This window comes from Colius striatus, unplaced genomic scaffold, assembly GCF_028858725.1.
Source record: "Colius striatus isolate bColStr4 unplaced genomic scaffold, bColStr4.1.hap1 scaffold_43, whole genome shotgun sequence".
Classification (NCBI taxonomy): Eukaryota; Metazoa; Chordata; class Aves; order Coliiformes; family Coliidae; genus Colius; species Colius striatus.
Window position 1 is genome coordinate 415,243 of NW_026908524.1, and position 27,892 is coordinate 443,134.

The following is a 27,892-nucleotide window of genomic DNA, read 5'->3' on the forward strand; positions in this document are numbered from 1 at the left end:
CTGGCCCGCTGCTGGTGGTGCTGCGGTTTGTGTCGGGGCCGGTGCCTGTGTCGGTGCTGCAGTTGGGGCAAATGTTTCCCAGGTAAAGGATCCTGAGCTGGTTGGATTCCAGTTCCACGATGGGTTTGGTGCCTGTGTTGGTGCTGCAGTTGGGGCAAATGTTTCCCAGGTAAAGGGTCCTGAGCTGGTTGGATTCCAGTTCCACGCCGGGTTTGGTGCCGCGGCTGGTGCCTGTGTTGGCCGGTGAAAGGGCCATGAGGCGCTGGGAAAACGTCTCCACGCCCGGGTGAGAGCAGCAGCCCTTCCTGCTGAGCGCATCTGTTCCAGTATCCAGTAGTAGAAGTGCTGGGTGGAGGTGTAGACCCCGGGCCTGTGCGCTCTGCCACAGCCTTTCCCCCAGCTGGTCACGCCCACGAGCCAGAAGAAGTTGGCGCCCGCAGCTCTGCAGACCAGCGGGCCCCCGCTGTCACCCTGCAGCACAGGACAGAGGCTCAGGGGGGTGTTGGGGAGCCCCAGCAGCCCCAGGTGGGACAGGGCTGCGGCTGCTGCCGCGGCTGACTCGCGGCTGCTCCTACCTGGCAGGCGTCGATGCCGCCCTGCGCGTAGCCGGCACACAGGTTGTAGCTGTGGATGGAGCCATTGTTATACTGGCTGCTGTTACACAGCCTGGCATCGATGAGGCGCACCTTGGCCTCCTGCAGCACGTCGGATCCGTGGGCTGCGAGCACAGCAAGGAATTAGCCCCCAGCAGCTGCAGGACACTTCCCCTCCCCTGGCTGCCAGAGCCCTTCCCTGGGCCTTGGCTTTGCACCTTGCCAAAGAGACATCGGACACATCGTTCCCGTGGGGCTGCCTTGGGGCCGTGGCTGAGAATCACAGCGTCCCAGAAGGCTGGGGGTGGGAAGGGCCCTCGAGAGCTCATCCAGCCCAAGCCCCTGCTCAAGCTGGTTCTCCTCAAGCAGGAGGCAGGGGAACGTGTCCAGGTGGGTTTGGAAACCAGCAGGGAAGGAGCCTCCACAGCCTCCCTGGGCAGCCTGTGCAGGCCTCCAGCATCCTCACTGCAGAGACATTTTTCCACCTCTTCCAGGGGAACTTCCCGTCTTCCAGCGTGTGCCCCTTACCCCTCGTCCTGTCACTGGCCCCCAGCCAAAACAACCTGGCCCCAGCCTCTAAACCCCAGCCCTTGAGCTATCTCTCAGCATGGAGAAGGTTTCCTCTCAAAGGTCAGAGAGCTCCAGGTGCTCTCCTCACGAGAAAGGTGTCCCAGAGCCCTGAGCACCGTGGCAGCCTGAGGGAGCTCAGGCCCGTCTGCAGCCGCCCGTCCCCGCAGCCTGACTCTGGCTCCCGCCTGGGCTCCGCGGCAGCCCGAGCCGTCTCCCCAGCGTGCCAGGCTTGCCCTGGGCACAGCAGCGCTTTCCCCAGGGGAACTCACTTCGTGCGGTGGTGTGGCCCCAGCCAGCGATGTAGCAGTCTCTCAGCTGGGACACCAGCACGTCGGCGGGGTGAGGCACACAGGCCACCTGCACGTACTGGTTGCACTCCACGGGCCGGTCCAGCTCCAGCAGGGCAATGTCGTAGTCGGTGACGTTGAAGTAGCTCTGGTGGAGCAGCGCCCGCGTGGTGTATCGCACCTGCACCTCGGGGCCCGTCAGAGTCAGCTGGTTGGCCCCGACCACCACCCGAAACCACGGCAGTCTCCTGGAAGGCAGATGGGGAGCAGAGGGCTCAGAGGGAGCGGAGCCGTGCGCTGCAGCCCGGCCCAGCCCAGCGGTGCCCTGCCTGCTGCTGGCCGAGGGAGAGAGGCGAGCCGCGCTGCGGAGGGCACGGCTGCCCCGGCGTGCCCTGGGCTCCAGGCAGCGCCGGCCCCAGGCTGCCGGGAAGCGGCGGCACCAGCCCGTGCCCGGCACACGCCATCCCTGGCACGCCAGCGGCAGCCCGGGCCGCAGACAGGGCCCCTGCCAGTGCCGGGGGGACGGCCCTGCCCTGCTCCTACTCACCGGTAGAAGTCGACGCAGTGTCCTGCGGTCAGGACCCACTGGGAATGGATGAGGCTCCCTCCACAGAAATGCCCGGTGCCCGCTCCCCAGGGATTCTGGATGCTGACGGTCCAGGGCCAGGCCCCCACGGGGGCATTCACGCCACCCACCACGCGCCACGGCTGCTCAGCCAGGGGCCGGGTGCCGCAGCCCCCCCTGCAAAGAGCAAGTCAGGAGTGTCCTGCTCCAGGGCTGGCTGCTGCTGGGGCTGCAGGGCAGCCGTCTGCCCTCCCCAGCGGGCGCCACACGGGCAGCGGGGCCGCTGGGGAACCCTTGGCTCACAGCTCGTGGCACCGGCGCACCCTGCAGGGAAGGGCTGCCCCAGCTCCCTTCCACAGCCACTTACCAACAGCTGTCCCCTGCCACGCTCGCAGGCCAGCAGCACAGGGCCAGCAGCACAAAGACCAGCACGAGCTTCATTGCTGCGGCAACACGCGGCAGCTGCCAGAGCTGAGGGAGGGCTCGTGCCCAGCAGCGCTGCGGCCGATGCAATGCCCGCAGTGCTGGCGCTGCCCGCGGCACCTCGGCCCCGGGGCTGATGTCACAGAGCCGCTGCCTGCGGGCGCTGGGGCGGGGGCCATTCTGCCTGGGGCACCACGCAGGGGGCCAGCAGGGGAGGGAGGCACAAGCAGGGATGGGACACCCCTCCCGCAACAAACTGCAGCACAGACTGTGCTTCGGGGGCCTGGCGAGAACGTGGCCGTGCTGCCTCCGGCAGCTGGCGGCAGCAGCAGCTCACACAAGTCAAAGAGTGTCTCTCTGACTCAACCAGAGTTGAGTTCTTGCTTCTTCCCAAGGAGGACTCTGTCTCCAGCTCCCATCAGCAGCCAGCTGCCTGCAGCCCTTTTTCTGCTTGTGCACAGCTTTGCAGCTCATCTGTGCACGTGCTTCCACTCCAAGTGCCTACATGAGAATGCAAATCTCTTTGGCATGCGTGAAAAAACAAAGGAGGTTTCACGCTTGGTGTTTCTTGTCAGTACTTTGCATCTCTCTGTGCTTCACCTCAGGCAGCTGTGTCCCTGCAGCCCAGAGAGGTGCCTGGTGGAGCAGAGAGCCACTCCCAGCCCATGGAGGAGCCCACACTGGAGCGGGTGGATGCCTGAAGGAGGCTGTGAGTGCGTGGGAAACCCATCCTGAAGCAAGGCTCCAGGAGCCCTTCCTACAAGGTGCAGCCCATCCTGCCTTCCTCAGCCACTGCCCTGGGTGCACTCCAGGGACCTCTTCTCCTCCCACAGTGTGCAGGGGTTTTGTTTGGGCAGGACCAGGACGGTCCGTTGAACCTCTGCTGTTAACCACCCAAGTGGCTTCTGCTACATCTTTATCCCACTGTTCCCATGCCCCATTGCCCAGTGCTCTTCACATAGAATCACAGAATGGTGGGGGTTGGGAAGGGACCTTTAGAGATCATCCAGTCCAACCCCCATGCAGAAGCAGGTCCCACCTAGATCAGGTCACACAGGAACATGTCCCACATGTGTCTTGAAGAGCTCCAGGGAAGGAGCCTCGACACCATCCCGGGGCAGCCTGGGCCAGGGCTCCCTCACCTCACACTGAAAGACATTTTTCTTATGGTTAAGTGGAACTTTTTTGTGTTTCAGCTTCATCCCATCACCCCTTGTCCTGTGGCTAGATACCATCGAAAAAAGTGCTGCCCCAACCTCCTGACACCCACCCTTTAGATATTTGTATCTATTAACAAGATCTCCCCTCAGTCTCCTCTGCTCCAGACTAAACAGCCCCAGGTCCCACAGCATTTTCTAGTATGAAAGATCAAGTCTAACTGGGCACTGAAAAGCTTGGGTAAGGACACAGGCAGCCCCATCTCCTTGCCCCGTGCCTGTGTGCAGCAAGCCCCAAGGAGACTGTGCTCCAGGCACTGCTCCAAAGTGGGGGAGCTGCCACGCTTGCTGCAGCCCAAGAGGAAGGCCTGCCCTCAGCCCATGTGTGCCCCTGCTGCTGCCCCCACACACGTTCCTGTGCTGATGGAGGGACTCTGCTCCTCTCCATGGCAGTTGGAAGGGGACTGGCTGGGTCATCTTTGCTGCTGGTGCAGCAGGCCCTCAGCCTTGCTCTGCTGACACCCACATGGGCGCCTGCTGTCTCCCAGCACCCTCAGCCCTTGTCCTGCCACAGGGACAGGAGTGACAGGCTTGGAGCTGCTCAGCTGATCTCGGGGCACCGAGGCCTCCTGATCTGTGGCTCTTGCAGTCATCTGCTCTCCCTTCCTCACAGGTGCCACCATTGACCTGACAAGAACTTCCAAGACCTACAGGTGCAGCTGGAATTGCATCTTCAACATTGTTCTGAGCAGAAGGTACCCTGAGGATGGGCCTGATACCATCCTGCAGGTACTGTAGCAGAAACCATCAGTGCTGCTTGCCTGCCTGCCTGCCTGCCACTGCTCCTGTGGAAGCCCACAGCGTTGGTCAGGTTCCTGAAACCAGAGCCCCAAGACAGGGCAGGGCTTGCTAGAAACCAGCGGTTTCCCTCAGGAAGGGAGCGGAGCAGGACTGAGGGGCCCTGCTGTGACCCCGCTGCCACCCTCTTCCCTACCAGTGCACTGACCCAGAGCTGCTGGTGCCTCTCAGCCCTGCCGTTGCTCTCCACGGGTTGCAGGGACACAGCTGCTCTCTCACCACGGGCTACAGAGGGGTCTCTGGTCCAGTGCTGCTCTTTCCTTCCTCCTTCTCTGACTGGGATCCCCATGCTCTGCTCCATTTTGTACCACCTCCTCTTCTGGCTTAGATTTCGCTTCTTCAGTAGTGATGGCAGAGGCACCAGCTTGGCCTGGCCGGGCTGGAGGTGGATCCAGCTCAGATCCAGGGCATGTTCTGAGAGCTGCTTACAGGGACAGCGCTGCAGTTCCCTTCCCCTGTTGCCAAGCAAAAAGCAGCTCCACCCAAGGCCAGGGCAGTGCCTCCTCCTGCAGCTGGAGCAGAGCCCCAGGCACACGGCGCCTGTGCTCCAGGCCAGAGGAGCAGCGGCGCTGGCCCCAGCACTCGCTTCTGTCTCAGTGCTGTCCTGTGCTGCTTTGCAGACGGATGTCTCCCGGGACAGGCGCTGGTGTTTCCCAGGGCATTCTGGCCAGGTTGTCATCAGGCTGCCAGCACGAGTCCAGCTGAGTGCCGTGGCTCTGCAGCACGTCCCTGAGGAAGGCTCCTTGTCCGTGGCTGTCAGCAGTGCTCCCAGAGACGTGGCTGTCTCTGTAAGTGTGTGCTGGGTGCTTCTGGCTGCATCTGGCCCTGGGGGGACGTGGCAGGGACTCGCTTGCTTTTGTGCCCCTCTGAGGCTGCTGCCCTGCTCTCTGCTGAGCACTGCAGTGCCCTAGCCAGGTGCTTCAGGGGCTCGAGAGCTTTCACCCCTCTCAAGACTTATTCTGACCAAAGCCCCTCAGGGTTTTTGACCAAAGCTCAAGGCAGAGACTGAGCTCCTCCCCAGGCAGCAGTAGGCTGTGGCTATTGGCCAGGAGAGGGCGGGTGGGTACCAGGGCTGGTGCAGCACATCCTACTACCCAGACACCTGCTGGCAGACCTACATGGCTGCCACTTACAGTCTAGGAGATGCCTTCAGTGCATGGATGATCACTTCTTGACGCAGGTGGTGGATGTGCCAACTAGGAGAGGAGCACTAGTGGATCTTGTGCTCATGAGCAAGCAGGGTCTGGTGGAAGTGGTGGAGATCGAGAGCAGCCTTGGCTGCAGCAGCCATGAGATGGTGGAGTTCAGGATCTGGTGTGGTAGGAACAGAATACCAAGCAGGATCACAGCCCTGGGCTTCAGCAGGGCCAACTTTGGCCTTTTCAAGCAATTGCTAGGGGACATCTTGTGGGACAGGGTGTTAGAGGACAAAGAGGCCCAAGAGAGTTGGTCTGTATTCAAAGGTCCCTTTTTCCAGGCTGAGGATCAGAGCATGCAGCGGGTAGGAAGTCCAGGAAGGGAGCCAGGAGACCCACATGGTTCAGCAGGGAACTGTTGGGCAAACTCAAGTGGAAGGAGAGAGTCTAGAGATGATGGAAGGAAGGGATGGCCACTTGGGATGAATGTAAGGCTGTTGTCAGAAGATGTAGGGAGGCAAGTAGGAAAGCTAAAGCCTCATTGGAGTTGTACCTTGCAAGGGAGGACAAGGACAACAAGAAGGGCTTCTTCAAATACACTGCAGGTAGAACTAACACCAGAGGCAATGCAGGCCCAGTGCTGAACGAGGTGAGTGCCCTTGTGACAGAGGAGACAGAGAAGGCAGAGTTCCTGAATGCCTCCATTGTTCTGTGTATATTGCTGGAGACTGCCCTCAGGAGCCCCAGACTCCAGAGGAAGTCAGGTTGAAGGAGGAGTTGTGTTTGGTTGCTGAGGACTGGGATCAGGATCAGCTGAGCAGTCTGGATGTGCATCAATCCATGGGCCCCGATGGGATGCACCCGCGGGTGCTGAGGGAGCTGGAGGCAGTCATTGCTGAACCGCCCTCCATCCTCTTCAGTAATTCATGGAGGGCAGGAGAGGTGCCTGAGGGCTGGAGGAGAGCAAATGTCACTCCAGTCTGCAACAAGGGTAAGAAGGAGGAGCTGAGAAACTCCAGAGCGGTCAGCCTCAGCTCCATCCCTGGGAAGGATGGAACAACTTCTCCTGGGCGCTGTCTCCAGGCAGTTAAAGGACAAGAGGGTCATTGGGAGCAATCAGCGTGGCTTGACCAAGGGGGAGTCATGTGTGACCAACCTGAGAGCCTTTGCTGAAGATGTAAGCAGGTGGATAGATGGTGGCAGTGCAGCAGATGTGGTTTATCTGGGTTTCAGTCAAGCATCTGGCACCTTCTCCCACAGCATCCTGGCAGCAAAACTGAGGCAATGTGGGCTGGATGATCAGACCATGAGGTAGAGTGTAAAGTGGCTGAAGGGCAGAAGGCAGAGTGGTGACCAATGGGGCAGGGTGCAGCTGGAGGCCTGTGTCTAGTGGAGTCTCTCAGGGGTCGGTGCTGGGCCCGGTACTGTTCAGTCTATTCATTAGTGACCTTGCTGTGGGAACAGAGGCACTGCCAGCAAGTTTGCTGCTGATACTGAACTGGGGCGGTGGCTGCCACCCCAGAGGCTGTGCTGCCATCCAACCAGACGTGGACAGGCTGAGAATGGGCAGAGAGAACTCTAAGGAAGTTCAACAAGGGCAAGTGTGGAGTCTTGCACCTGGGAGAGAACAACCCCATGTACCAGCACAGGTTGGGAAATGAACTGTGAGAGCAGTGTAGGGGAAAGGGACCTGGGGGTCTTGGTGGGCAGCAGGATGAGCATGAGCCAGCAATGTGCTTTCGTGGCCCAGAAGGCCAATGGCATCCTGGGCTGGATTAGAAGGACTGTGGTGAGCAGGTGGAGAGAGGTTCTGCTCCCCCTTTCCTCTGCCCTCGTGAGACCACATCTGGAACAGTGTGTCCAGTTGTGGGCCCCTCAGTGCAAGGACAGGGAGCTGCTGGAGAGAGTTCAGCACAGGGCCACAGAGATGATGGAGTGGAGCATTTCTCTTGTGCTGAAAGGCTGAGGGAGCTGGGGCTCTGTAGCTTGGAGGAGGGGAGACTGAGAGGTGACCTCATTCATGTTACAAAGGCATCAAGGGTGGGTGTCAGGAGGATGGAGCCAGGCTGTGCTCAGGGATGGCCAATGACAGGACAAGGGGCAATAGGGACAAACTGGAACGGAAGAGGTTCCAAAGAAACAGAAGGAGGAATTTGTTCCCTGCTGAGGTGAGGGAGCACTGCAAGGGGCTGCCCAGATGGGCTGTGGAGTCTCTTTCTCTGGAGACATTCCAACCCAGCTGGACCGGTTCCTGTGTGACCTACTCTAGGGAGTCATGCTCTGGCAGGGGGGTAGCACTGGATGAGCTTTCCAGGTCCCTCCCAACCCTTGAGATGCTCTGGTTCTGTGATTCTGCACGTTGCCTCTTTGTTGACATGAATCTGAGCTGCTCTCCTTGTGCTTTGCCCCGAGGGACTGGAGGCGTCGGGAAAAGAGGAAACTCAGCTTGGGACCCTCACGTACGACGTGGCAAAAGAGGCCGTTCAGCCCTTCCCTCTGAAGGTACGGCCTGTGCACGGGGGAGAGATGCCATGGAGCAAAAAGGGTTTGCCTGCAAGTGCACAGCAGGCAGCGTGTGAATGCTGTTTCTCTGGGCACTGGCTCGCTTTGAGAGAGACCTGGTGGGGTTGTGAGAGCTGAGCAGCGTGTGGTGGTGGCAGCAAAAGCAGAACACGGGCAGGATCGGGCGGGTGGGAGCACAAGCTCTGAGAGATCTCTGGCTGCAGCCACTGCCTTCAGCAGAGCCAGCTGCACACACAGACACTGCACAAGGCCTTTGTGCCCTGCAGAAAGAGGGGTGCCCAGTGCCAAAAGCCCTCGGGCAGCACCAGCGCTGCGTCCTGTGGCCTGTGGCGGGTGGGACAGTGTCCTCTCCTCCCAGCACAGCCCCTTCTGTCCCCTGCCCTCAGGCTGCAGGGGAAGGCGAGCCCAGGGGACAGCGGGAGCTTGGTGGGGCTGCCCAGCAGCTGCCCTACACGTCAGCGCCCCTCCTGGGCCTCTCTGTCAGCACAGAGCAAGCAGCAGAGGCAAAGGGCCGAGGGAAGGAGGCGCAGCCCCAGCGGGGCCGGCGTGCAGAGGATGCCCAGCTGCTTTGGGGAGCCTGATCCCTGAGCAGGAGCGGGGCTGGCAGGGGGAGATATGGCTGCACTGTTGCTCTGAACGCCTGCATTTCCTTGTCTCTCTTCACAGAACACGCCGCTCCCCAGAGCTTTTCCTTACATCAAAGTTCTTGTTACAAGCAACTGGGGAAACCCAACGTGCAGCTGCATTTCCAGAGTGTGGGTGCATGGGAGGATGGCGAATCAGGAGAGCCTCAGATGACAGCAGGGACAGCAGGTGTGGACAGTGATAACTGCTGTTTGCTCGTGTCCTTTCCTTCATGTATTTTCTAGGTATTGTTTTGAATGTATTTTCTCTGGGTAACTGGAGTTCAAGTGAGGGGCTCTGCCTTCCTCACGCTGCCGCTGGGCTCCGTTTGTTGTGTTATTTCGCTGGTTCTCTTAGTGCTTTAGTTGTCAATAAAACTGCCCCTGTTTCCTTTTGACTCGGTGCCTGTGTGCTTTGTGCTGGCCCCGCTCCCAGCAGAACGATTCTTGCTGTGCCCATGCTTTCTGTCCTCATTTCATCCCTTTTTCTGCAGTTCCCCGACACCCTTTGGTTTGTCATTGTTCTTTCTGAGCCCATTTGGATCCGTTTGCTGCTTTCCAGTGTTTTCCTTCCTTCCAGCATCACAGGGGCTTCTAGAGTCTTCTGTTGACCCCATCCTTTGGTGTCTGTGTGTGACGGTGCCAGTCTCTGCCCCGCTCGTGTCCCTTTCCCGGGGCAGACTGGGAGCGGGGCCGGGCGGCAGAGGCGGGGGCTGGGTGAGTGTGCGGCCGCAGCCCCGAGTGACAAAGCGTCCCCTCAGCCCCGGCCCCGCGGCCGCCTGGGGCTGCTCCTCGCCCGGGCGTTTGCCGACGGGGCTCTGCTGGAGTCCAAGCCCTGCCCTCACCCTGCCACGGCCACCACTGACCGTGGCCCTCAGCACCTCAGCTCTGCGGCTTTGGGATCCCAAACCTGCCCCTCAGCACCGTTCCCTCGGGTCTGTATTCCAATGGCTCCGCGGGATTTGATGCTGCAGACAGAGCTGGTTCTTGCCTGTGGGTTCAGTAACTAAAGACGTGTCTCTCCACGTGCTGTAGCTGACATTTAACAGCTCTCTGCACAGTCTCCTTTGGGTTTTTTTCACATAAGGACGAGTCCCTGACTTTCAAAGAGCTCCAGTAGGTTCTTCCAGCCCTTTCCCCAAAGTCAGCCCTGTTGCTTAGCTCTGTGCTCTGTCCATCAGAGACACAGGCCAGAGCATCCCATGAGTTGAGAACAGTCTCTTCCCTTCTCCTGTAGGCACAGATGGGATCCAGCATGGCATGGCTAAATTTAGGTCAGAAGTCTTGATCCTCCCAACAACTGACCAAGGTCACAGGAGATATTGCTATTGGTTTCCTACTCAATCTCCATGCCCTGAGACTGCATCCCAAATTGCTCTTTGCTCACGATGTCTGTGCTCTTGGACCTCGCAATTCTCTGAGCAAAGTCTTGTGTCTTGTCTTTGTCTTTTCCCCAGAACTGACCAGTGCTCATCAAATGGAAAAGGCTCAAATGCAGCTGTGTCTCCAGGTTGGCAGCTCCACTGTTTTCATTCCCCAGCCCTGTCTCTCCAGGTTGGCAGCCCCACTGTTTCATTCCCCATCCCTGTCTCTCCAGGTTGGCAGCTCCCCTGTTTCATTCCCCAGCCCTGTCTCTCCAGGTTGGCAGCTCCCCTGTTTCATTCCCCAGCCCTGTCTCTCCAGGTTGGCAGTTCCACTGTTTCATTCCCCACCCCTGTCTCTCCAGGTTGGCAGTTCCACTGTTTCATTCCCCACCCCTGTCTCTCCAGGTTGGCAGTTCCACTGTTTCATTCCCCACCCCTGTCTCTCCAGGTTGGCAGTTCCACTGTTTCATTCCCCACCCCTGTCTCTCCAGGTTGGCAGCCCCACTGTTTCATTCCCCACCCCTGTCTCTCCAGGTGGGCAGCTCCACTGTTTCATTCCCCAGCCCTGTCTCTCCAGGTGGGCAGCTCCCCTGTTTCATTCCCCATCCCTGTCTCTCCAGGTTGGCAGTTCCACTGTTTTATTTCTCATGTGGCTGTGGCAGTTTGAGGCAGCTCAGCAGTTGTGCAAAGAGCACTGGTGTCAGGTCCCAGAGAAGAATACCAGTTTCACAGCAGCTGTGACTTTTACTCTTGCACAGAGAGAGGTACCAGGTGTAACCAAGGTGATGGCCTTCTACCATGGCATGGCTGGCTGGGTAGATGAGGGGAGAGCAGTGGATGGCCTCCACCTCTAGGTGCTCTCCAGAGGTGCCTCCCAACTCCTGCCATTCTGGGATTCAGCGAATGCTTTGGATGGTAACAGCAACACAATTGCTTAAAAGAACATCTTGTTGCTGTGTCCAGCTCTGAGATGGATGAGCATTGAAAGTCCACACCACTAACTCAGCGTTGCCTGTTGCCACGTTAGAAGCCCAGCAAGGTGATGGAAGCAGGGGTGGGCTGTCTCCTGCCTCTTTCTAACTCCAGGATCCACACCAATGGGCTCTTTCATGCCTGAGATAGAAATGCCAGCAATCTGAAGGAAGGACAGGCTTGTTCTGCTGCAGCCCAAGGCAACAGGGTGACAGTTTCACAGAGCGGTGCCAGGCAGGGTCAGCAGCCGCAGGTGCTGCGGGGGTTTCGGGCTTCCCTGAGGCACTGCATATTCAAGCAGCCCATGGCAGGGCTTTCTAAGCCCTGTCCAGCTCCCTTGGTGGGTTCAGAGCACATGCTGCCTCATGTGAGTGGAAGAGGAGTGAGAACATGGTTGGGGTGTTTATTGGTGTGTCTGCCCTCCAGGCCCTCACTGTCCAGAACCAATCTTTCCAGGCCAAACTCTACCATCTTGATTGAAAAGGCTCTGAAGAAAAGCTCCGAGGAATACAGGAAGGTTGGTGGCAACTCCATCCACTCATCAAGACTGGCATTTCTCAGGAGGACTCTCACCATGGAGGCAGTGGATAACAATGGGCTTCTTACCCCATGGACTGGTGGGCAGGTCTCAACTGAGATCCCTGATCTTGAGCTCTGAGGTGGAGTCAGAAATAACTCTCAAATGAGCCCCCAAAAAAAGAGCTTTCTTGGAACCCTGGGGCAATTCTCTGTGTTCACCCAATGGCATGGGAAAAACACCCTGTCTAGAAAACCCTTAGTCTCAGCTGCTGCCAAATACACCTGCACTGAAGGTCAGTCCCAGCTGCTGCCCAATGCATCTGCACTGAAGGTCAGTCCCAGCTGCTGCCCAATGCATCTGCACTGAAGGGTCAGTCCCAGCTGCTGCACTGAAGGGTCAGGTTTCTACTGACTTTTGGCCTCTTTAGACATAATATTTTAGTATCTAAAATATTTCAGAAGTGGTAAAACCCTCTAACTCCTGGGGATTTGGGGTTTTTTCCCTATTTATGCAGGACTATGAGGAAAAGCACGTCAGGCAGCAACCTCGGCTTGGTATTTGGCCCGGCTCTGCTCAGGCCACGTCAAGCAGATGCTTTGTCATCACTTGTGGATTCCTGTTAGCAAATGTGGATGGCAGAGCTGCTCATCACATACTATGAGGAGCTATTGGCTGTGCCTCAGAAGGCACCTGGCTGGCTTGGCCACTGCAACCCAAATGATGGATCAACATCTTGAGCCCAGGGCGGGATGGAACAGGACCGTGGGCCCAGGCTGGCAATGCCTGGTGGCTTTGCAGTCACTGTTCTAATCTCTGTTCCATGTCTCATTTCATGTTTTATGTGGCCAACAAAGGAAAAGAAATGTTGTGAGGGTTCACCTGTAGGTCAAAAGACCAACTGAAGTGCTGAGGCCTGAGCAGCAGGCCCCAAACTCAAGCTGACCTCTAATCAACCTCACAGCCAAACAGGAGATGAAGTGAGTGTCTGATGATCAGTGAAATACGTGTGATGATTAGTGACAGACGTAGCCAGACAGAATAGAATCGTTAGTGAAGAGAGATGCCACGAGATTCCTTTGCTTGTTTGGAGGCAACTGTCGAGGTCATGAAACCAGGTGTCTGGCTTGGCGTGAAAATACATGATCAGAGCCGAACAGGGAAAGAAACTCCCTTGGTTCCTCCCTGAGCCCTGGCCAGGCTCCGGGGGGGATCTCAATGCAGTGTGCAACCAGCTGTTCCCGCTTTGGGAGTGATGTGACGTTGTTGATTCGAGAAGAGAAGAGCTGGACCTTCTTGGAGACCTCCCCTACGAGTGGACGCGCTGCGTGGGACTCCCCAGTTGCAGCAACAGGTTCTGCAAGTCCTGGCTGCACTGGGGCTCCCCAGCCACGGCGGGTCTGGGTGATGAGAACTCAGGCACCTGCCGATGTCTCTTCCTTAGTTACTGTCCATGACTGGATGCAGTTGGTGGATGGAGTGTAGTGTATGCTCACGCTTTAGATGTCAGTATCAATCAGCCTGTTTCCTTCTGACTCGCTGCCCGTGTCCTTTGTGCTGACCCCACTATGAGCACAACAATTCTTGACATGCTGATGGTTTTTTGCCTCCAATGTCTTTGCCAAAGTATATTAGATGTCCATTCTGCACGTCCATAGTGGTTCCCTGACGCTCATTTTCAACTTTCCCCTCGTTCCCTTAATTGCTTTTCATTTCGTCTGTTGCTTTTCATCCATTTGCTGCCCTATTTGTTTCCTTTTTCCCTTGCCTTTCCTCGTTCCCTTCTCTTCTTCTCTTTCCACATCCCTTTTAGTCTCTGACCCCATTTTGTCCCTTTTTCTCTTTAGTTCCCTTACACCCATTGATTTTTAAGTGGTTCTTTCTGTGCTTTCTATATCTCCCATTGAGATATGTAACTTCTACCGACAGTGTGTATTTTTTCAATGGGAGTTGAGGAGTCAAAGTGAGTGTGATTGGAGATAGCTCCCACAGGAAAGCAGCTGCAAATGTGACACCGTGCTGGCTGATAGACTGCATGGGGACCTACTTACTACTGTAGCTGGGGTCTGCCTTCCTGCTTTCTTGTAGCTCCCATACTCAGTGGTATACGTTAAGGGAGGGCATGTGTTATTTCAGTGGGAGCTGAGCAGTCCAAATGGGTGGGATTGAAGATAGCTCCCTGTTCTGGTTTTTCCTTCCTGCCTCTTACGTGGCAAAAAGTGGGGTTTTAGTAGAGTTTTGAGAAGAAAAGTAGGGCTGGGGGGGGGTTCTGAGGGATAAAATAAGGTTTTGGCGCAATTGTGAGAGAAAAAGTGTTATTTCAGTGGAGTTGTGAGGGATGAAAGGAGGTTTTTGGGCATGTCTGAGGGGAAAAGTGAGGTTTGGGTGGCATTTTACAGGAAAACAGTTGGGATTTGGGTGGAATTTTACAGAGGAAAAGTGGTGTTTTTGAGCAATTCTGAGGGAAAAAGTAGAGATTTTGTTTATTTCTGAGAGCAAAAGTGAGGTTTTGTTGGAGTTTTAGGAGAAAAAGTGGGTTTTGGTGCAATTTTTCAGGGAAAAGTGTAGCTTGGAAGAGTTTTGAGGGGAAAAGTGGGGATGGAGTAGATTTCTGAGGGCCAAAAGCAGTGGAGTTGTGGGATAAAATGAGGTTATGGTGCAATTCTGAGGGGAAAAGGTGGGATTTGGGTGGAGTTTTGAGGGAAAAAGTGGGGTATGGGAGGATTTCTGAAAAAAACAAGTGTTTTGGTGGGGTTTTGAGGGGAAAAATGTGGTTTTGTGGAAATTCTGAGGGTAAAAGTGGAGTTTGGGTGGTGTTTTGAGGGGGAAAATGGGGTTTTGGTCGAGTTTTGAGGGGAAAGGTGCGGTTTTGGGGAACTTCTGGGGGAAGAAGCGGGGTTTTGGTGCAGTTTTGAGGGAAACAGTGGTGTTTTGGTGGAGTTCTGAGTGAAAAAGTGAGGTTTTGGAGGTATTTTCCGAGGAAAAGTGGGTCTTGGGTGCTATTCTGAGGGAAAAAGTGGGATTTTTGGGAAGTGCTGGGTAAAAAAGTGCCATCTTGAGGGAAAAAGTGGAGTTTTGGAAGCGTTTTGAGGGGAAAAAGTGGGGTTTGGGGGAGTTGTGAGGGATCAAATGAGGTTTTAGTGCAATTCTGAGAGGAAAAACAAGGATTTTGGAGGAGATTTGAGGCTGTAAAGTGGGGTTTGAGTACATTTCTGAGAAAGAAAAGTGGCATTTGGGTGGAGTTTTGAGGGAAAAGATGAGATTTTTGGGGCATTTCTGAGGGAAAAGGTGGGATTTGGGTGGTGTTTTGAGGGAAAAAGCAGGGTTTTGTTAAATTTCTGAGAGCAAAAGTGGGGTTTAGGTGGAGTTTGGATGGAAAAAGTGAGGTTTTGGAGTAATTCTGAGGGGAAAAGAGGGACTTTGGGGAAGATGTGAGGAGAAAAGGGGTTTTGTGTGAGTTTTGAAGGACCAAGTGGGGTTTTGGGGGAGTTCTGAGGGATCAAAAGACGGTAATTTTGGGGTAATTGTGAGGGAAAGCAATTGGGATTTGGGTGTAGTTTTGAGAGGAAAAGTGGGGTTTTGGAGCAATTCTGAGAGAAAAAGTGGGGGTTTGTGTGGAGTTTGGAAGGAAAATATGTGTTTTTGTTGGGGTGTTTAAAGAAAAAGTGAGGTTTTTGGGAAATCTTGAGGGGAAAGTGTGGGGGTCTGGGTGGAGTTATGAGAAAAAAAGGAAGGTTTTGGTAACTATCTGAGGTCCAAAGTGGGGGTTTGGGTGGAGGTTTGAAGGAACAAGTTGTTTTCTGTTGGGATTTGGAGGGGAAAAGTGAGGGTGTGTGGGAGTTCTGAGGGATAACATGAGGTGTGGGGGCAAATCTGAGGGGAAAAGTGAGGTTTGGGTGGCATTTTACAGGAAAACAGTTGGGATTTGGGTGGAATTTTACAGAGGAAAAGCGGTGTTTTTGAGCAATTCTGAGGGAAAAAGTAGAGTTTTTGTTTATTTCTGAGAGCAAAAGTGAGGTTTTGTTGGAGTTTTAGGAGAAAAAGTGGGTTTTGGTGCAATTTTTCAGGGAAAAGTGTAGCTTGGAAGAGTTTTGAGGGGAAAAGTGGGGATGGAGTAGATTTCTGAGGGCCAAAAGCAGTGGAGTTGTGGGATAAAATGAGGTTATGGTGCAATTCTGAGGGGAAAAGGTGGGATTTGGGTGGAGTTTTCAGGGAAAAAGTGGGGTATGGGAGGATTTCTGAAAAAAACAAGTGTTTTGGTGGGGTTTTGAGGGGAAAAATGTGGTTTTGTGGAAATTCTGAGGGTAAAAGTGGAGTTTGGGTGGTGTTTTGAGGGGGAAAATGGGGTTTTGGTCGAGTTTTGAGGGGAAAGGTGCGGTTTTGGGGAACTTCTGGGGGAAGAAGCGGGGTTTTGGTGCAGTTTTGAGGGAAACAGTGGTGTTTTGGTGGAGTTCTGAGTGAAAAAGTGAGGTTTTGGAGGTATTTTCCGAGGAAAAGTGGGTCTTGGGTGCTATTCTGAGGGAAAAAGTGGGATTTTTGGGAAGTGCTGGGTAAAAAAGTGCCATCTTGAGGGAAAAAGTGGAGTTTTGGAAGCGTTTTGAGGGGAAAAAGTGGGGTTTGGGGGAGTTGTGAGGGATCAAATGAGGTTTTAGTGCAATTCTGAGAGGAAAAACAAGGATTTTGGAGGAGATTTGAGGCTGTAAAGTGGGGTTTGAGTACATTTCTGAGAAAGAAAAGTGGCATTTGGGTGGAGTTTTGAGGGAAAAGATGAGATTTTTGGGGCATTTCTGAGGGAAAAGGTGGGATTTGGGTGGTGTTTTGAGGGAAAAAGCAGGGTTTTGTTAAATTTCTGAGAGCAAAAGTGGGGTTTAGGTGGAGTTTGGATGGAAAAAGTGAGGTTTTGGAGTAATTCTGAGGGGAAAAGAGGGACTTTGGGGAAGATGTGAGGAGAAAAGGGGTTTTGTGTGAGTTTTGAAGGACCAAGTGGGGTTTTGGGGGAGTTCTGAGGGATCAAAAGACGGTAATTTTGGGGTAATTGTGAGGGAAAGCAATTGGGATTTGGGTGTAGTTTTGAGAGGAAAAGTGGGGTTTTGGAGCAATTCTGAGAGAAAAAGTGGGGGTTTGTGTGGAGTTTGGAAGGAAAATATGTGTTTTTGTTGGGGTGTTTAAAGAAAAAGTGAGGTTTTTGGGAAATCTTGAGGGGAAAGTGTGGGGATCTGGGTGGAGTTATGAGAAAAAAAGGAAGGTTTTGGTAACTATCTGAGGTCCAAAGTGGGGGTTTGGGTGGAGGTTTGAAGGAACAAGTTGTTTTCTGTTGGGATTTAGAGGGGAAAAGTGAGGGTGTGTGGGAGTTCTGAGGGATAACATGAGGTGTGGGGGCAAATCTGAGGGGAAAAGTGAGGTTTGGGTGGCCTTTTACAGGAAAACAGTTGGGATTTAGGTGGAATTTGATAGAGGAAAAGCGGTGTTTTTGAGCAATTCTGAGGGAAAAAGTAGAGTTTTTGTTTATTTGTGTTCTGGTTTAGCAAGGAGCAGCTTTTGGCTTAGTAACAGGGGGAGCGGGTTGCAGTGAAGACCCGAGAAAGAGTTTGCGGACTCTCCCCCGGCTCCTGGGTTCACACCCACCTCCGGCCCGGCTGGGCCAATCTGGCGCCTCTGCCAGCACTATTTAGGGGACGGGAATTTGGAATGCGAGGCAGGAGGTGTAAGAGTGACACGAGATGGAGGCGACCACGCGGACCCTTCAGCCAGAGAAGGAGGAATGAAGGAGAAGCAACAGACCAGAGACCCCTCTGCAAGCCGTGGCGAGAATGCAGCTGTGCCCCTGCAGCCTCTGGAGATCCATGGCAGGAGCGAGAGTTCCCAGCAGCTCCGTGTGAGTGAGCCCGGACGGGAGAGGGACTGTGTGGGGAGGGGCCATGGCCCAGGCCGTGCTGGAGAGCCTGCACGCCGCAGAGCAGCCCCACACGAGAGGCGGAGACGAGCTGCAGCCTTTGGAGTCAGTGGGCATCGGAGCAGCCCGTGCAGGGCTGCCGTGCGTGTGAGTTACCCCACGGACTCGCAGGGAGGACTGGTGTGGAGTTCACCCGTCCTGAGGAGGGACAGACGGCAGAAGCTATCGGGAACAGACTAACTGAAACCCCCACTGCCTGCCCCCCCGAACCGTTCAGGGGGGGACAAGGTAAAAACCCCGGGATCAGGGCTCTGAGCCCGGGAAGAGGGGAGGGGTGGCACGAAGGTGTTCTTCAAAAGGCTGGTTGGACTCTTCATTGATGTATTTCTCTGTGTTGTTTCATTTTGGTTATGGTTTGGGTTTTTGGGGGTATGTTTTAGTTGATGTTGCATTACACTGTTTCTCTGTTTTCTTCCCGAAACCGAGTGGCCTGGTCTGCTTTGTCCTGAACCTTAAGTGGCAATTAAGCTCTCCCTGCCCTTGAGCAATTCTCAGCCTCTTCCATACTGGAGGCTAATCGTGGTCTTTGTTCCCTGATGGGCCTAAACCAGGACACTTAAGATCCCCAAATCTCTCCTTTTTCTACTCAAAACCTCCCTTTTCCCTACTAAAACCCCTTTTTTCCCCTCAAAACCTCCTCTTTTAACTCTTAAGACCCCTAAACCCCTCTTTATCCCCTCAAAACCTCCGTTTTTCCCCTCAATCCCCCCTTTTTCCCTTCAAACCCCCTCTTTTATCCCTTAAGACCACAAAACCTCCCATTTTCTCCTCAAAACCCCTTTTATCCCCTCAAAACCCCCCTTTTCGACTGAACTCCCCCTTTTATCCCTTAAGACCCCAAAACCCCCCTTTTCCCCCTCAAAACCTCAATTTTTCCCCTCAACCCCCCCCTTTTTCCCCCTCAAAACCTCTTTCATCCCTTTAGACCCCAAAACCTCCTATTTTCCCCTCAAAACCTCAATTTTTCCCCTCAGAACCCTCCTTTTCCCCTCAAAACCCCTCTTTTATCCCTTTAGACCCCCATATCTTTCATTTTCTTCTCAAAACCCCTTTCATCCCTTCAAAACCCCCCTTTTCGACTCAACCCCCCCTTTTATCCGTTAAGACCCCAAAATCTCACTTTTTCCGCAAAACCCCTCTTTTATCCCTTTAGACCTCAAAACCTCCCATTTTCCCCTCAAAACCTCCATTTTTCCCCTCAAATCCCCCCTTTTCCCCTCAAAACCCCTCTTTTATCCCTTTAGACCCCAAAACCTCCCATTTTCCCCTCAAAGCCTCCATTTTTCCCCTCAAACCCCCCCTTTTCCTCTCAAAACCCCTCTTTTATCCCTTAAGACCCCAAAACCCCTTTTTCCCCTCAAAACCCCCTTTTTCCCGCCTTTAGACCCACAGCCGCCCCTTTTCCCCTCAGCGCCAGGCCCCGCCCCTCCCCTCGGCCCGTCCATTTCTCACGGGGGGGGTGCGAAACAAACCCCCCTCATTTTATACAAAACCTTTATTCTGTAACAGTGTGTGTTGGGGTGGGGGGTCCCCCAAACCTCCCCCCCGCGACCCCCCAACACTGAGAGGGGGGAGCACAGCGGGTGCCAAGGGGGGACACACACATAGGTGCCCCCCCCCCCCGCCATCATCCCGAGGGCCACAATGCCGCCCCCCCCCGCCTTAAATCTCTTGATCTACACAATAAATACGGCGAGGGGCGGCTCAGGCGCGGGGGAGGCAGCGGCGGGGCCAGGCCGGGGGGGCACAGGCAGCGGAACGAGCCCGCGGTGTTGAGGCAGCGGCCGGGCTGGCAGCGGGGGGGGCCCGAACACTCGTCCACGTCTGGGGAGGGCGGCGGCACAGAAGGGGTTAATGGGGTATTGGGGGGGGATGGGATGGGGGGTGGGGATGGGGAGGGCTCAGGGTGCTGGGGAGGGGGTTTGGGTGCTGAGGAAGGAGTTTTGGAGGGGGTTTGGGTGCTGGGGAGGGGGAGTTGGGTGCTGGGGAGGGAGTTTGGGAGGGGATTTGGGTGCTGAGGAGGGGGATAGGGAGGGGGTTTGGATGCTGAGGGAGGGGGTTTGGGAGGGGGCCTGGGTGCTGGGGAGGGGATTTGGGTGCTGGGGAAGGAGTTTTGGAGGGGGGCTGGGTGCTGGGGAGGGCTCTGGGTGCTGAGGGAGGGGGTTTGAGTGCTGGGGGAGGGGGTTTGGGTGCTGGGGGAGGGGGTTTGTGGGATTTCTGAGGGATAACATGAGGTGTGGGGGCAAATCTGAGGGGAAAGGTGAGGTTTGGCATTTTAAAGGAAAACAGTTGGGATTTGGGTGGAATTTGATAGAGGAAAAGTGGTGTTTTTGAGCAATTCTGAGGGAAAAAGTAGAGTTTTTGTTTATTTCTGAGAGCAAAAGTGAGGTTTTGTTGGAGTTTTAGGAGAAAAAGTGGGTTTTGGTGCAGCTTTGCAGGGAAAAGTGTAGTTTGGAAGAGTTTTGAGAGGAAAAGTGGGGATGGAGTACATTTCTGAGGGCCAAAAGCAGTGGAGTTGTGGGATCAAATGAGGTTTTGGTGCAATTCTGAGGGGAAAAGGTGGGATTTGGGTGGAGTTTTGAGGGAAAAAGTGGGGTTTTGGTAAATTTTTAAAGGGAAAAAGTGGGATTTGGGTGGATTTTTGAAAAAACCAAGTGTTTTGGTGGGGTTTTGAGGGGAAAAGTGGGGTTTTGTGGAAATTCTGAGGGTAAAAGTGGGGTTTGGGTGGTGTTTTGAGGCGGAAAATGGGGTTTTGGTGCAGTTTTGAGGGGAAAAAGTGGGGTTTGGTGGAGTTTTGACGGAAAAAGTGGGGTTTTGGTAAATTTTTAAAGGGAAAAAGTGGGGTTTGGGTGGATGTTTGAAAAAACAAGTTTGTGGGGTTTTGAGGGGAAAAGTGGGGTTTTGGGGAAATTCTGAGGGTAAAAGTGGAGTTTGGGTGGTGTTTTGAGGCGGAAAATGGGGTTTTGGTGCAGTTTTGAGGGGAAAAAGTGGGGTTTGGTGGAGTTCTGAGGGGAGAAGTGCAGTTTTGGGGAACTTTGTGAGGAAGAAGCGGGGTTTTGGTGCAGTTTTGAGGGAAATAGTGGTGTTTTGGTGGAGTTCTGAGTGAAAAAGTGAGGTTTTGGAGGTATTTTCAGAGGAAAAGTGGGTCTTGGGTGCTATTCTGAGGGAAAAAGTGGGATTTTTGGGAACTGCTGGGTAAAAAAGTGCCATCTTGAGGGAAAAAGTGGAGTTTTGGAATTGTTTCGAGGGGAAAAAGTGGGGTTTGGGGGAGTTGTGAGGGATAAAATGAGGTTTTGGTGCAATTCTGAGAGGAAAAAAAAGGATTTTGGAGGAGTTTTGATGCAAATTGCCTTTGCATCAGGCCAGTGCAGAGAGCCTCAGGTTCCATCAGAAATCATCTGCTGGTTGTTTCAAGTGCAGAGCACAGAGTCTGGATAAATGTCCAGCAAGAACTGTAAAGGGAGAATCGCAGGCAACAAATGTGAAAAGGGGGGTGGAAAAGGGAGGGAGAATTCTCAAGTCCAGGTGGCCAAAATGTCAAACCAAACCCAAAGTAAAGTCCTTAGGAGATCAACAGAAACCTGTCACCACTGCAGTGAGAGGGAGACTTTTAAAGCACCCATTGTTTGCTCTTCCAGATGCTGGGTTAGTGAGGAAACACTGGGCTGGAGAAGAGCAGGAAAGAACAGGCAGCTGCGTCATTGAAACACCATCACTCAGTTTTGCTACCAATAGAATTCCAGAGAATCAGCAAACCCAGCACCCCCCCAGTTCCTGCACGTCTGTGAGCTCCTTGACTTCAGTTAACACCACCTGGAAGCCTTCTCAGACAGCTCATTCTGCTGGAACTATCTGAGTTTCATCATTGGTTAGAACAATCCTTGTTGTTTCTTACTCCCCATCCCTCTGCTAAGCAGGAACAGTTGGCTCTCCTGCTCCTCTGCCCATTGCGCCCAAATACCCAAATTGCTTGGATGGGTTGGAAGACTTAAACCTGAACTTGACACTTGCTGTGCTTTAAAAATCCCATCTGTGGTCAGAGCACACTGTTGTGCAGAGAAGAAATGCTCTTCTGCTGAGGGCCCCCAGGCACAGAGGCAGCACTGGGCAGTTGTCCCTGTGAGAAGCTTTTGCTAGTGGCAATGATCTAGTGCAGGGAATTCGACCTGCACTGGCCCTGAAGGGATTCCCTTCAGACAGGCACACAGCATTTTCAGTTCCACCTCCCACAGAACACTCTTGTGTTCAGCACACAGAACCTGCATTTTAGGTTTCCTTCATATACAGCACAGTCAAGTTTGATTCTGCTTGCTTTGCACTGTGCCCTTTCTTCTGCAAGCTGGGTGGCAGCTGTCCTGTGCAGTGAGCACTGAGCACTGGAAAACCACCTCTTCCAGCCTAGATTTCCTTCTGATGAAGTTTATCTCTCTGGGGCAAGGGAGACACGCCTTGGCACACTTCAGAGACTCCAAGACTTTGGACACTGTTGTGTCTAAAGGAACTTGAATTCTTCATGTGCACATTTAGGGTGCAAAATGGTGGTGCTGGTGTTTTTGTTTCCTGGGCATCCCAAGGGCCAGGTGGAGATGTGGAGCCAGCTGCACTCAAAATGTCCCTTGAAACAGCCTCCTTCCTGTCACAGTTCAGCAGGCCACTTGTGCAGCCTCAGTGACTCGTCCACACAAGCAGAGCAGGCGAGACAGGTCAGGCTTTCCACCAGGAAAACAGTCTACGGGGGCAAGAACCTGCCGAAAGAGGAAACACAACCCATGAGGAGCAAAGCTGATGCAGAGCAATGGTCGCCTTTGTCTCAGCCCAAAAAGGGGCCTAGGCTGGAAAGTCACTTTCACCTCAGCACTGGCCTCCTTGCAAGACCTTCAGAAACCTGTGCACACCATAAGGTACCAAACATCAGAGCTCAGCAGCAGCTGCCCACCTCTTTGCTTTCCTTCAGCCTCTGCAGACAAGACCTTGGTCAAGAGCACAGAGGGACAGCAGAGCAGCTTCTGGCACTCTGGCACTGACCTGTGTCTGGGGGTGACCCTTGAGACCTGGGAGCAGAGACTGAGCTGAGGGCACTTGACAGAGGAAGATGTAACCATAAGCTCTTCCTGCTCGTCGAGGTGTCACTGAGCTCTTGTTCCTTTTCCTCAGAACACCACGAAGACCATTTAGACCGAGAGCCAGGGAAACGGTCACATCTGTCAGGCAAGTCCGAGGTCCCAGGCTTGCAAATTCTGCCAGCAAGTGAGAGGGGCTCAGTAACCATGCAGTGACTGGCTTATTTACCAGAAAAGGAAGGCTCAGCTTTTCATCAAGGGAAGGAGCAATGGAGGCTGCTTTGGGATGAGCCTAGTGGGATGTCCCCTGGTGCTTACTGACGCTGTGAGTCAGTGAGCATGTAAATACAGGGGCTGTGTCAGCTGCCTGAGTTCCCACTGCAATCCAAAAAGACCAGGGTCCAAGTCACCCAACATAGCTGCTGGCTAGTCAAGTGACATCACTCTGTAGCCACCACTGACTGAACTTACAGGAGCTCTGGGGCGGTGAAGCCGCTGAACACTGCACACGACAACTACTCAGCTACCCAGCAACCCTTACAAGTCCCTGAGAACAGGACCCCCTCCTGTGCCTCATCCTCATCCCACCGCAGTTAAGGTGAAACAACTTTGCTGAGGCTCTCTGCTGACCAAATGCTGGATCCTGAGAGGACAGGAGGTGGTACCGAGAGCCAGGGAAAGCCAAGTGGCATTTCCCTCCTGCAGGCAGTACACACACAGGCCTTTGGCCCTTGTGCGCAGCCAAACAGCACCCTGGAGATTTGGGGTTGCGGCTACAACCCAGATCTCGGCTCTCTGACAAGTCATGCTGCTCCCAAACCAATTTTGACCAAGAGCAAAGAGGAGGAAAAGGGGCTTTTTGAGCGTGGTGTGACCTCAGGTGTCCACCCCTGCTTCTGCCTCCTCCCAGCTTGGGCCCCTCGTGGTGCCCCACACAGAATCCCCCTAGAACCAGCAGCTCTGTGACATCAGCGCCCCGGCCGAGGCTTTCCAGGCACTATCAGCACTACGGCATCAGACACAGCGCTGGGGGTGACGTGCCCTTGGCTCTTGGAGCTGCCACGTGCCCTTGGCTCTTGGAGCTGCCACGTGCTGTCAGCGTGATGAAAGTTCTGATTGTCCTCGTCCTGCTGGGCCTGTGCTGCTGGCCTGTGAGTGCCTCAGTGCAAAGCTGTGGGTAAGTGGCTCTGGGAGGGAGCTTGGGCAGAAAAGAGGAGGCTGAGGGGGCATCTTCTTAATAGTTACAAACATCTAAAGGGTGGGTGTCAGGAGGTTGGGGCAGCAGTTTTTTCTGTGAGGTGAGGGAGCCCTGGCCCAGGCTGCCCAGGGAGGGTGTGGAGGCTCCTTCCTTGGAGGGCTTCAAGACCCTCCTGTGTGACCTGATCAAGGTGGGAGCTGCTTCTGCAGGGGGGTTGGACCGGATGATCTCTAAAGGTCCCTTCCAACCCCCACCATTCTGTGACTGTGTGATTCGATGATATGATGGGCTTCACTGGTTCCCCATGGCCCTGCCACAGCTTCCCAAACCCCAGGAGCTGGGAGCTGGGCTGCTGGCACCACTCGTCTGCGGGGCGAAGGCAGAAGCCGGGGCGCAGGGTTCCCCGGCCCCGCTGTCCGTGCGCTGCCCGGTGGGGAGGGCAGACGGCTGCCCTGCAGCCCCAGCAGCAGCCAGCCCTCCAGCAGGACACTCGTGACTTTCTGGTGACAGGAGAAGCTGCGGGACCCGGCCCTTGGCTGAGCACCACGGGCTGTCGCGCATCGTGGGCGGCAGCGATGCCTCCCCGGGAGCCTGGCCCTGGATCGTCAGCATCCAGCTTCCCGGGGCAGCGGGCAGCGGGCACATCTGCGGAGGCTCCCTCATCCATTCCCGGTGGGTCCTGACCGCAGGACACTGCTTTGACAAGTACAGGTGAGTAGGAGCAGGGCAGGGCCATGCCCCCAGCACTGGCAGAGTTCCCGTCCCGTGCTCGGCACGGGCTGGGCTGGTGCCGTTCCTGCAGCCCGGGGCTCGCGGGGCACCTGGCCTCTCCCTCGGCGAGCTGGAGGCAGGGAACTGCTGGGCTCCCTCTGAGCCCTCTGCTCCCCATCTGCCCCCCAGGAACGTCCCGACGTGGCGCATGGTGATCGGGGCCACCCGGCTGTCTGAGCTGGGCCCCGAGGCCCAAGTGCGCAAGAGCGGGCGGCTGCTGATCCACGAGAGCTACCGCAAAGGCGCCTTGGAGAACGACATCGCCCTGCTGGAGCTGGACGAGCCCGTGCAGTGCAGCGACTACGTGCAGCTGGCCTGTGTGACTCACTTCTCCGACGTGGTGGTGTCGCAGCTCACAGACTGCCGCGTCGCTGGCTGGGGCTACACCGCGGAAGGCTGTGAGTGCCCCCGGGAAAGCGCCTGTGTGCCTGGGGCGAGCCTGGGGAGACGGCTCGGGCTGCCCGAGGGCCGGGCTCAGGCTGCAGGCAGGGGCCTGAGCTACCTCAGGCTGCCGCCATGCTGAGGGGACTTTCCCGTCAGGAAAGGCTGCAGGACCCGGGATGATTTTTTGCTCTTTAGATGAGGGAGCCCTGGCCCTGGCTGCCCAGGGAGGGCGTGGAGGCTCCTTCCTTGGAGGTCTTCCAAACCCTCCTGGACACGTTCCCGTGTGACCTGATCTAGAGGAATCTGCTTGAGCAGAGGGGTCAGACTAGATGATGTTTAGAGGTCCCTTCCAACCCCACCATCTGGGATTCTATGATTCTGAGCCATGGCCTAAAATCAGACAAGGGTCGAGTGCCTCTTCGGGGGTGCAAAGCCAAGGCTCAGGGAAGGGCTCTGCCCAGACAGGGGAGGGGAAGTGGCCCAGAGCTGCTGGGGGCTAATTCTTTGCCATGCTCACAGCTGCAGAAACATCCGACGTGCTGCAGGAGGCCAAGGTGCGCCTCATCAATGTCAAGCTCTGCAACAGCAGCGAGTGGTACGGAGGGGCCGTGCGCAGCTACAACCTGTGTGCTGGCTACCCGCGGGGCGGCATCGACACCTGCCAGGTAGGAGCAGCCACGGGCCAGCCCCGGCAGCACCCGCAGCCCTGGCCCACGTGGGGCTGCCGGGGCTCCCCAACACTCCTCTCACACTGCTAGGGCTCCCCAACACCCCCCTCACCCTGCTGGGGCTTCCCAGCATCACCCTCACACTGCTGGGGCTCCCCAACACCCCCCTCACCCTCTGTCCTGTGCTGCAGGGTGACAGCGGGGGCCCGCTCGTCTGCAGAGCTCCACACGCCAACTTCTTCTGGCTCGTGGGCCTGACCAGCTGGGGGAAAGGCTGTGCCAGAGCAAAGCAGCCTGGGGTCTACACCTCCACCCAGCACTTCTTCAACTGGGTCCAGTCACGGATTCGCTCAGGAGGAAGTGCTGCGACACTCGCCCGGCCAAAGAGGCCATCACAAGGCTCAGCCCTGGCAACAGCAGCAGGGACTGAGTCCTGCTCATTCCCACTCCAGAAGCTGCTGGATTTCGTTAATTGGATCCAGCAGCTCCTGCAGTCTCTGCAGGGAAAAGTGGCTTAAGCAGCAGGACTCTGAGAACGGCTGGGTCCTGCCACTCGCCTTCACTGGAGGTTCTCAGCAGTAGTGCTTAGGCAGTAGTCAGTAGAAGCTGTAGCTGTAGCAGTGTCTTTGGACACAGTGTTGTTGGACTTTGTAAGATTGTATGAGTTTCCTGTTGTGTTTGACAGTTCATTGGCCTCTGCACCGGTGCTGCAGAAGTGCAGCAATACCTGTGCACTGGAACCTTTGAAGTGGAGAGTTACTGACACAGTGTTCATCAAAATTAAATGCAAAAGAAAAAGCAAAAGGCCCCGTTGCCTCCTGGTGTCCCTGCAGCATGGCCTGGCTCCCCTCCCTCTGCCCTGCAGGAAGGGGTCACCTCACCAGCCCAGCCCTGGCTGGACACCCAGCCCCAGGACCTGGGGGCTCAGCCCCCTCGGCCGCGGAGGGGGGCTCCTCGCTGGTCTCTGTTAATGGATGGCAGGGGGCAGGGAGGAGGTGTCAGGGATGTCATCATGGGGCTAAAAGCAGAATCCAATCTTTAATTTGGGGTCTACCAGCCCCATATCCTTGGTGAGGGTTGGGGGGGAAGCAGGACACAGTTTGGGGTCTGCTGCTGCTGCTGGGTTTACTGTCCTGGCCCCGGCTGTGGGCTACGGCGAGTCCTGCAGCATCCCTGGGATCCCACCCCCAGCCTCCTCATTGCCCGCACTGGGTTTTCTCAGCAGCACCATCCGGTGGAGACGCGCCCAAGGCCGAGGGGACAGCAAAGAAAGAGACCTGTCTGGGAGCTGTGTGAGGACAGAGGTGTTGGGGCAGTGCCAGCAAATCCCGCAGTGGCTGCGGGTGCGTGGGAAGCACGTGCCAGGGCCCGTCCCCGCGGTGCAGCACCGCGTGTGCTGCTGGCCAGGGCTCCTAAAGGGGGTAAAACCCTTCTGGGGAGGAGAGTGTGGGGGGTGATTCCCCTGGGGGAGAGCAGGGAGATGGGCTCAGCCAGGGGGCTCAAGGGAAGCCCCAGCCCTCGGGGGCCACCAGTTTGCACAACGCGGATTTTGCTCTCCTTATCCCCCCAACTGTCCTGCAGCAGCCACTGAGGGGCCTCCACTCCTGTGGGGCCTGAGGGGTCGCAGAGGGTGGGGGCCCTGCAAGCCCATCCCCTCCCAGCCTGCTCAGACCAACACAAGGGCAGCATTTGCCCACCTCCTGCTTGTCCCCTCCAAGGATTTGTGTGTGTGAGGTGCCCATTTGTGTGTGTGAGGCATCCCCATGCTTTGGGCATCTCCAAGTGCTGTCTCACAATCCAGGCCTATGCCACAAGCAGTCTTTTCAGTTGTGTCAGAAAAATCCTCTGGTGTTTCCCAAACTAATGTCCAGGCAAATGTGAAAAGGAACTTCAAAAAGATGACAGCGAGAACTCAGGAACTTCCTCCCCTTCTCTTGGAGAAGAAGAGGGGCTTTCACAGCTCTGCAGCAGCCTCAAGTGAAAACAGGCCTCTGCCACTGAGAAACCAGCCATATGGCAGTTCTGATGGTGCCTTTCATCAGTCACTCCAGTCACACAGCTCTACAGTGCCTTTGCTTCACAGAGCTGCTGCTGCCTTTCTTGTTCCTCAGCGAGCTGGTTGACTTCTATCAGTAGGCTTCTCTATTCCCTTGTTTGCGTCTCTCGCTCTCCAGTATCTCCTTTTCCTGTCAGAGGTCAGGGGACTCCTTCTCCCCTCAGATGTTCTCCATCACCCTTGTTTCCGTTTCACAGTGTGCTGCTTCGCATGT

At 55.4% G+C, this 27,892-nt stretch overlaps 1 protein-coding gene across 1 annotated transcript; it reads left to right on the forward strand.

Annotated features, from left to right (window-relative positions):
• Positions 1-254: 254 nt before the first annotated feature.
• LOC133629404 (acrosin-like) lies at positions 255-26,385 on the forward strand. Its single transcript, XM_062020050.1, has 6 exons — positions 255-286; positions 24,310-24,510; positions 24,700-24,968; positions 25,474-25,619; positions 25,814-25,954; positions 26,308-26,385. Exons 1-6 carry the CDS (start codon positions 255-257, stop codon positions 26,383-26,385), a joined length of 867 nt encoding a protein of 288 aa, XP_061876034.1.
• The last annotated feature ends 1,507 nt before the right edge of the window (positions 26,386-27,892 follow it).